We start from the raw sequence: 9,054 nt of genomic DNA on the forward strand, positions 1-9,054 counted from the left end.
ACATATCTGCTTCCATTACTGGAACCAGCAACCCTTTATCCATTTCTGAAAGCAAGATATGTGACACACCAGACTAGTTGTAGTGTAATCCCCTCAAGATCAATCCAGGTAGCTTCATTGGTCTACAAGGTTTTCCATAGGTCACATTAGCCTGAGCATTTAATAGGAGGTAGAAGAGAGCTCTTTACATACTGCAGTGTCATCTTATGCTATACCCCTGCAGGGACAAACATGCTTAGTCTCGTACACAACAGTATCATAACCACTAACCATTGCAAAACCAGGTCACCATCCACCAAAATTATTATGTCAATTTGTGTGTTTCAGTCTACAGTACCCAGTAATGCATACTATCACTAATGGAAACTTTCATAGTTAGGTCATCTCTAAAGTTATTTTGTGTGTCCGAAATTAAACAAATCAAGGTGGTCTAATTTAATATATGCCATACAAGATGTCTTTACCTAGAAACATAGAAGATTGTCGGCAGAAAAAGACCACTTGGTCCATCTTGTTTGCCCTTTTAGTATTTCCCTTCTTATTATTTTAGGATACACGTACAGTAAGTGTACAGTCTGCTACTTATTTTCCAATTTGTTTCATCTACGTGTTTAAATATTAGTTTCCACTAGTGAAACTACCTCTAAAAGTGGTTAAAATGAATATTGAAAGCAGAATCATGTGGTCACATGTATGTCTAATGTGACAAAAAAAAACTGGTCTGGACTGCTCGGTTTTGGGGAAGAAGAAAACTAAACAAATTCATTAGAAAATGATTGTTTTAACATTACATTTTATCCTTCTATAATAATGAAAGGTCATTACTGAGAAAGATTACATGCAACTAACCACCAGGATGGATTACCCAATAAACCTCAGATAAAGCCTTCTTTCCTAAATTCTTACTATCAGCACTATCAGCTGTAATTGGAACATTACAAACTTGTAAACATCTGCTTAACATCTAATCTAATAATTTTCAATATGTTTTGTTATGCAAATGATAGAATTAATAATGTACTATAACAAGAGTTTGTGAAGGTGCGTAATAATTAGGTAAGGAATTATATCCTCCTCTTGCTGTCAGTCAAAGAATGTAGATGTTTTCTCAGCTGATGACTATAACATCTTCTACATGAGTGTCTGCAGTGGGTGGACTCAATTGTGAATTCATTCTGGGAGATGCAGTCCTAAACTTCTCAAAGCCTGGAACACAGAAACAGAAGCATGTGAGGAATGTGCTTTGTTTTAAATTAGTACAGATTGTGGTCTATTTTAGATGAAGTATTGAAGCAGCTTTCAGGGAGAGAGGAAGGGCAGAAAAACATATTACATGCTGGGTTACATACTACAGATATAAATATAGTGGGCATGATTTACTAATACTATCTGATACTTGAGGTAACAAAAATGGGATTTATCACAATGGCCCATAAAACTGGTGTATATTTAGACTTTTGTATAGCTTCATATCACCAACTGTAAACCCATGCCCCTCCCCATTACGCCATACTCCCCTTATCAACAAGGCAGATAAAGGGTCTAAAAGACAATAAATGTGATGCAAGACATGTGCGAACTGAGCTAGAATTCTGACACATTTGCAGTAGTAAATATGCCCCACCTGCATGTAATCATTTTTCGTTATAACTAGTGTTAAGGGGACTCCTGAAGAAGTTGGATGCCGCCCCCAGGAAATTCTGGAAAACAAGGCTACAGCCATTGGCGGGTTTTTTTTTGCAACCACTGGGACTCAAATGCCGAGTATTCGTCATGGGAGAACATTGCCAAATCTGAACAGTTTGACAAGTCTACTCAACACTACTTGTAACTCTTATTCATGTAGCTCAATTTATTTTTTATTGTGGCAGTTTAAATTGGTAATATGCTTTTATAATATTTTTATGTTATGCTGGGGGCACAGCGAAAACAAAAAATAAATGATAACTCACCTTCTTCCCTATACGTGTCACTTCCACAGCATTTGAAGGCCACACATCTTCAGCTCTTTATTTTTGCAGCAGATCCTCATTTTCTAAACTAAGAAAAGGAGTATAATGCACTGATTCCCCCCCCCCCCCAAATGAGGTACAATATACTGAAGCCCTCCCTAAATGAGGTATAATGCACTGCAAGCAAAGCCACCTTAATACACTGTGCCTTCATCATTAAGGGAAGGGCATAATGTATTATATCTTTTTAAAGGAGAAGTCCAGCGAAATTTTTTATTAAAGTATTGTAAAGCCCCCCAAAATTTATACAAATCACCAATAAACATATATTACAGGAAATGCTTATAAAGTGCTTTTTCCCTGTACTTACTACTGCATCAAGGCTTCACTTCCTGGATGAAATAGTGATGTCACGACCCGACTCCCAGAGCTGTGCGGGCTGTGACTGCTGGACAGGATGATGGCGGGGGACACTGAGGGACACAGGGCACTGGAGGGACACTGAGCATCCCCCTGCCATCATCCTCTCCAGCAGCCACAGGCCGCACAGCTTTGGGAGTCGGGTCATGACATCACCATGTTATCCAGGAAGTGAAGCCTTGATGCAGTAGTAAGTGCAGGGAAAAAGTACTTTATAAGCATTTCCCATAATAAGTGTATATTGGTGATTTGTATACCTTTTGGGGGGCAATACAATACTTAATTAAAAGTTTTTACCGGACTTCCCCTTTAAGGGGAAGGGGGGAGGACATAGTGTATTATAATACACTATACCCCCCCTTAACAAGGTATAATTTGCTCATCAGGTCTGGTTCCTAGTGTGAGACGGATGCAGCTGATCACCTATCACACTGCCTCCATCTCACATTGGGAGTGCAGAGAAGCCCATGACAACCAGTGCCTCTGCCAGCATCTTTATTCTGATAGAGGCACTGTGCGTATGGATCCTTGCACACATAGTGTCAAAGCCATTGTGTATTGGGGGTGGCTGCTTCGTGCCAGAGATACATGGGTGCTTGTTACCAATAATCGCCCCCCTCCCCCCCCAAGTAGTGGATTTTAATTGCTCCGTTTCAGGCAGAAGCTCAGGGCCCATGGCCACCCAGACAGACTCATTCTTTTAGTGGTGTATTGCCTCCTGGCTACAGTTAACAAATCAGGGCAAAATCGCAACCAGGGCGGTATTCAGTAACATTAGAGAACATATTTAAAAACCTCAACATGTGACTATGATGTTACCGCACAGGTCCTTAGTAAGCAAGCTTGCTTACAGGAGGCATCGGGCCATCCAATACCATCCTAAGTCATTCCTTTATATATTTTATTTAATCTATTCCTGTTTTTGGTAAAAAAAAAAAAACGGTGCTGAGATTCCGTGCGGAAACCCTCCCATTCAAACACATTGAAGAGAGGATTCAGCGTAGAGTCTGCGCCGGGGGTTTCCACACAGAATCTCTGCACCGATTTGTAGTGTGAACGGGGCCTAAGACAGCACAATTCATTTCCCTTAGCCCATCACAACCAATCAGAGCTCCCCTTTCACTTTATCAGGGTAAATAATATGTTGAAAGCTGAGCTGTGATTGGTTGCTATGGGACTCTTACTATAAGACAGAGCAATAAATTTCCCTTAATAGCCCATAGCAACCAATCAGAGCTCCCCTTTCACTTTACCAGAGCAAATAATATGTGAAAGCTAAGCTGTGATTGGTTACTATCTGAGACCCCCGCCCACCAGGTGTTTTTGTCTGGGCAGCGTATACTCCTACAGCCAGTGGGAGTGAGAAGAGCTGGAGAAGGAGAGTGACCAGCAGGGAGAACTCCTGTGTGCAGTTCACAAAATTACGGTGTGTACTGCAGAGCGGCCATCTTTGGGGGAGCAGAGCTGACAGGTATAGTGTAAAAAAGGTGGCGTATGGTGTTTATAGTGTCCCACATGATAATTTTAGGCTCCATTTACATGGAGCAAAACAGGCGGAATTCTCTGCCACGGAATCCCGCCAGTCTCCCTGTCATAATAACAGTCTATGGGAGGCTCGCGCACCTCCTCTCTCCACGCTGAAGAATGGACATGTCCATTCTTAGCGCCGAGAGAGGAGGCACGCGAGCCCCCCATAGACTGCTATTATGACAGGGAGGCAGGTGGGGAGAAGAAGCTACCTGTAGGGTGAATTCTGACATGGAGGACAGATTTTTACAGCCCAATACTTGTGATTAGTGGTTTTACAACCGGATTCAGGGGCATAATTAAAGGGGCAAAATTTTTGTTTGAGCCCCCTATCCCATCTGATGAGGCGTAGTCAGAGGCCAAAAAAATCTGTAAGATGATGCCCACTTATGTGCCCCCCAGTGGCGTAGCTACCATGGAGGCAATTTAGGCAGGTGTCCTGGGGTCCATGTGGCAGGGGGGTCTGGGTCCCCTGGCAGAGCGCGACCTGCCTCCATGATACTAGTGCCTCCTGCCCAAGACAGATACGTGGCTCTCACAGACACCCTGCCCCCCACCCCTGCGGGCATGCAACTCTGGCAGACAAACCAAATGCAGTACTACAGTACTTTTTTTTTTTTTTTAATATATCATTTATCCCCTATCCACAGCATAGGGCATGAGTGTCTGATATTTGGGGATTCAGCCTCTGGGGCTCTCAACAGTCTTCAGAACAGCCCCCAATTCTCCTCTGCTGTGAGGTGGGTTGGCAGGGAGGGGCCTGTTGTGGAGATCATGAGGGGTTCCCAAGGTCAGACACTCTGTTATCAGACATTTATCCCTTAAGGAAATATATATATATATATATATATATATATATATATATATATATATCTATATATATATATATATATATATATATATATAGATATATATATATATATATATATATATATATATATATATATATATATATATATATATATATGTGCTACCTGCTGTGATGTGAATCTGTTAGAATTGGGAAAAATAATATATCTGAATCAGAAAAGTCATAAGCAAATCACAGTGGCATGTGACTTTATTAATGTCAATGGGGATACAGTGCGCGACTTGCAAACAAAAATTCATCAAAGATCATTTTTTTGCAACTGTCACAGCATAATCACATGGGCACACTAGTGGTCGCAATGTGACTCTATGAGCTTCCTGTTGTGTGACTAGTCACAGTGTAGCCCTAGCTGAATGGACAATGCACCAGTACACCGCAGTATACACTGGCATACCGTTCTGCCAGTATATATTGCCCACATATCCACCTAAGCTAGCCTACCCAACATATGTGAATGTAGCCTACCAGGAACATAATACTATGCAATGAACAAAAAAAGCTAGTCACACAGCAGTGCTGCTGTTGTACTGGATTATTGTTTTATTTCTTACATTTTACTTTCCTATTAATTCACTAGTTTGCAACAATAAAACATGCAGAAAATCCCTTTAATCTCAGCCCTTTATTATCAGTTCTCTCCACAACAAAAAAAAAAAACTTTATTCAGGACAGAACACTGCAGTTTGGCTTCGAGAAAATGGCAACTACGATCTACGTTCTCTAGTGTCGGAAGCGCTGTGTCAATGACGTCATCACTAAGCGCCTGCTGCCTGAGCGGAAGTGACTGCTGCTCGGCTGTTAACTCTGTCACTGCCGGGAGCAGCGTCTGCAGTGTAGCATGCGTCTGACGTGTGAGTAGATCGTGCTGCCCTTATTTCTGTGTTGTGTATATGGCGGCTCCCGCTGCAGCGCTGATAGCCTATCATAGTAGCATGGCATGTGGTGGAGAGGATTGTCCATATGTAAAGGACCCCCAGGGGAATGCTGAGCGCTCACCAGCTGTTTAAAAACTACAGCTCCCATCACGCCCCGATAGAGCTTAGCTGACGTGGCATGATGGGAGTTGTAGTTTTGCACCAGTTGGAGAGCTACAGGTTGACAAACAACAACTGACAAACAAGTAAAATAAAGTTGTTAGAATGCAAAGAAGTATATAGTGTGTGAGCTTTTAGGCTGGGTTCATACTTCTGCTCCATGATGGGTAAAGGGGTCAATGTTGTAGGTTGCCCCTAGCAACCAATCAGATCCCACCTTTCATTTTCCAAAGAGTCTGTGAGGAATAAAAAGGTGGAATCTGATTGGTTGCTAGGGGCAACTGAGCCGGTTTCACTTTACACCATGTTTGATAAATCTCCCCCTGTATGTGTGAATGTACCCTAAGCACATGTATAGTTTTACAAGCTTACAGCTATGCATTTATTACTTGAACATATCCCCCTCATCGGTATCTACAATTCTGGACATAAGTGTCCTATTTGTTATTGTTATTAATTGTGTTATTAATGCATGTACCCATATTATGTTTCTACAGAATGGACCAGGTGGTGCTGAGTTATGGAGATTCTCTTCTGCGTTCTTCAGATGTTACCCTCCTAGATGCCCCTCACTGGTTGAATGACAACATCATTGGCTTTGTTTTTGAGTTCCTGGCATCCACCTTAGCACCATCAACAGGGGAAAGAGTTGCTCTCCTGAGTCCTGAGGTCAGCCAGTTTATAAAATGTTGTGGGGATGATGCAGCAGAGTTTCTACAGCCACTGGAGCTACCCAAAAAGGAGCTGGTTCTGTTGCCTGTTAATGATAATGCCGGGACTGAAGCAGGGGGTAGCCATTGGAGCCTTCTTGCCTATCTCCGTAGTGTCCGTCAGTTTCTACATTATGACTCTGCACCAGGCACTAATGCCCCACATGCCCGACTCATGGCTAGAAATCTAAGTAGTGTGCTGGGTGGCAATCCACTTTACCAGGAAGAAGCTGCCCCAGCGCAGCATAACAGCTATGATTGTGGCATGTATGTAGTGTGTGTGGCACAAGCTCTGTGTGAACAGTATTGTCGAGGATGCAACAATCTCAATCTGAAAAACATCACACCTCAGTATGTTACACAGAAGCGCAGTGAGTGGAAAGAAATCATCAGGGGACTGGGTAGCCATTCCAAAGCTACTTCTGGACATTGAAGAGGTTCATTTTGGATTGTTGTAGAACTTCTGCATCTCAGGTCATACAGTGCTGTGAAACATTGCTTTAAATTTCCAGATCAAGCCTTATTTTACAATAAGATTTGAGGTTCCTAATACAAAATGTTAGGCCTCATCCACACATCAGGTTTTCTTTTGAGACTTCAGAAATGAAGCTCAGTGATGTCTTGAAGAAATCATTTATTTTACATCAGTGATGCACCCATTTTAGTGTTTTGTAAAAACAGGCAGCAAACGTATGGTATATCTGTATGTTGTCTATTTAAATCTATCTGTTAAATTGGAGCATCCGCTCCACAAAAACAGGTCCTATATTTTTGGAGAACAGATCGGTGGCCAAAAAGGCATCCTTTGTTTTTTTTTTATGGATATATGGAAGACCACATTGCAATCACTGGGTCCTTTATCTGTCCATAACTCACCATTCTGACTAACAGCCAGAGAAGACTAATGTGTGGATAAGGCATTATGCTGCAGATTGTGGGTACAGAGTTGCTTTAATTTGGAACATGATGGACCCCATTATAAGTCAGTGGGGTATATTGGGTACCATTGCTTTCTATCACGTTAGTCCCAGTGTTGGTTTTACTGCTAATATGGAACAGTAAAAAAGGAAAACTTAGTGTGCACAGAGCCGTACCAGGTTATAATCAGTTCACTCCAGTGGTTTTGCCTTCTCTGCTACTTATAAATAATACAAGTGAATTTTGAACTCAACTTTATTAAATATTTACACTTACACAAATGTTTTTTTGTTGACTCCTTATTAAGTAGAAGCAATAAAGGTATTTAAAAAATAAGCATTCTCTTTTCTGCTGTGGAAAGGTGGTACAGTTTACCCTTGCCATTACAAAGGCTAAGCATAGTGCATGCTAACTAGGGTCAGGTTTTCAACCCTTAGGCCACATTCACACATCTGTAGTGCAGCCTGCAGCCGCGGACTGCACTACAAATGTGCATTAGTAGGGCTCCTATTTTCACAGGGCATTACACTGAGATAGCGATCCGTGCCGCAAATCCCAGTCCGCAGTACAACATGTTCTTTTTTCTTTTTGTGTCATAGATCGCGGCCCCTTAAACGTGTGGACCTGTGAACAGGGCAGCTGAAAAATATTAGTCCTACAGGCATGTGAATGTGGCCTTTCACAGACCTCAAATCATTTTTCTCATAATTTTTTCTTCCACTTTAAAGGGGCTGTTGAGGATTAGAAAAAGCACAACTACATTTAAAAACAACATCACTCCTCTTCCTCGGTTTTTGGTGGTATTACAATTCAGCTCCATTCACTTTAATAGAACCGAGTTGTAAAACCAAAGGCAAACTGGGGACTAGATTTGTGCTGTTTCTGAAAGAAAGCAGCCATGTTTTTCTAAGCCTGGATAACCTCTTTAATGCAGTACGAAGATTGCATTTGCTTTAAGTTGTGGTGTCAAACTGTGAGAACAACTTGTTGGTCTGGGTCACATGGCTCTAATGTTGCAAGACAGTATAATGTCAAGGCTATAGTAACTGTCTGTTGACATCAGCAACACAGCATTGCAACAAGCAGCTGATGTTCTGTATTAGAATAAAAAAAAAAAAAAAACATATTTGTTATTGCCGTTTGTGGAATTTCCCAAACTTTTAAACTCATGTTCCTGATGACCCACAGTAAACAGCATAAGACCAAAAAACGCCAAATGCGAAATTGCTGATTTTTGTTCACATCACATCTAGAAAAATTTGATTAGAAAGTAATTAAAAAGTTGCATATATGCAAGCAAGATACCGATAAAAAGTATAGATCATGGCACAAAAGTGACAACTCACACAGCCGAATAGACCAATATATAAAAGTGTTATAAGGATCAGATTGGGCAGTTTAAAATATTTATTTGTTTTACTTTTTTAAAAGTAGTCAAATAAAAATGATATACGTTGCCTTGTACTGACTTGAGGAACATAGATCACATACCAATTATTACCACAGGGATAAAACAGAAGTGCAAACATTTAAATTGGCCTGGTCCTTCTTTGTAATACTTGAAGGATTAATTACAGCAAGTTCATCTGCAACTTGACCTTAGAATAACCCTGACAGTGTTA

The 9,054-nt window shown here is 41.2% G+C and overlaps 1 protein-coding gene across 1 annotated transcript; it reads left to right on the plus strand.

Annotated features, from left to right (window-relative positions):
- The first annotated feature begins 5,547 nt into the window (after nucleotides 1-5,547).
- SENP8 (SUMO peptidase family member, NEDD8 specific) lies at nucleotides 5,548-7,713 on the plus strand. Its single transcript, XM_069956350.1, has 2 exons — nucleotides 5,548-5,621; nucleotides 6,302-7,713. The coding sequence occupies exon 2, from the start codon at nucleotides 6,303-6,305 to the stop codon at nucleotides 6,945-6,947; it is 645 nt and encodes a 214-aa protein (XP_069812451.1). The 5' UTR covers nucleotides 5,548-5,621; nucleotide 6,302; the 3' UTR covers nucleotides 6,948-7,713.
- The last annotated feature ends 1,341 nt before the right edge of the window (nucleotides 7,714-9,054 follow it).

This window comes from Dendropsophus ebraccatus, chromosome 1 (genome assembly GCF_027789765.1).
Source record: "Dendropsophus ebraccatus isolate aDenEbr1 chromosome 1, aDenEbr1.pat, whole genome shotgun sequence".
Lineage (NCBI taxonomy): Eukaryota > Metazoa > Chordata > Amphibia > Anura > Hylidae > Dendropsophus > Dendropsophus ebraccatus.

Excerpts from the sequence above, each read along its gene's own strand:
- SENP8 (XM_069956350.1), top strand. The coding sequence starts at position 6,303 with ATGGACCAGGTGGTGCTGAGTTATGGAGATTCTCTTCTGCGTTCTTCA.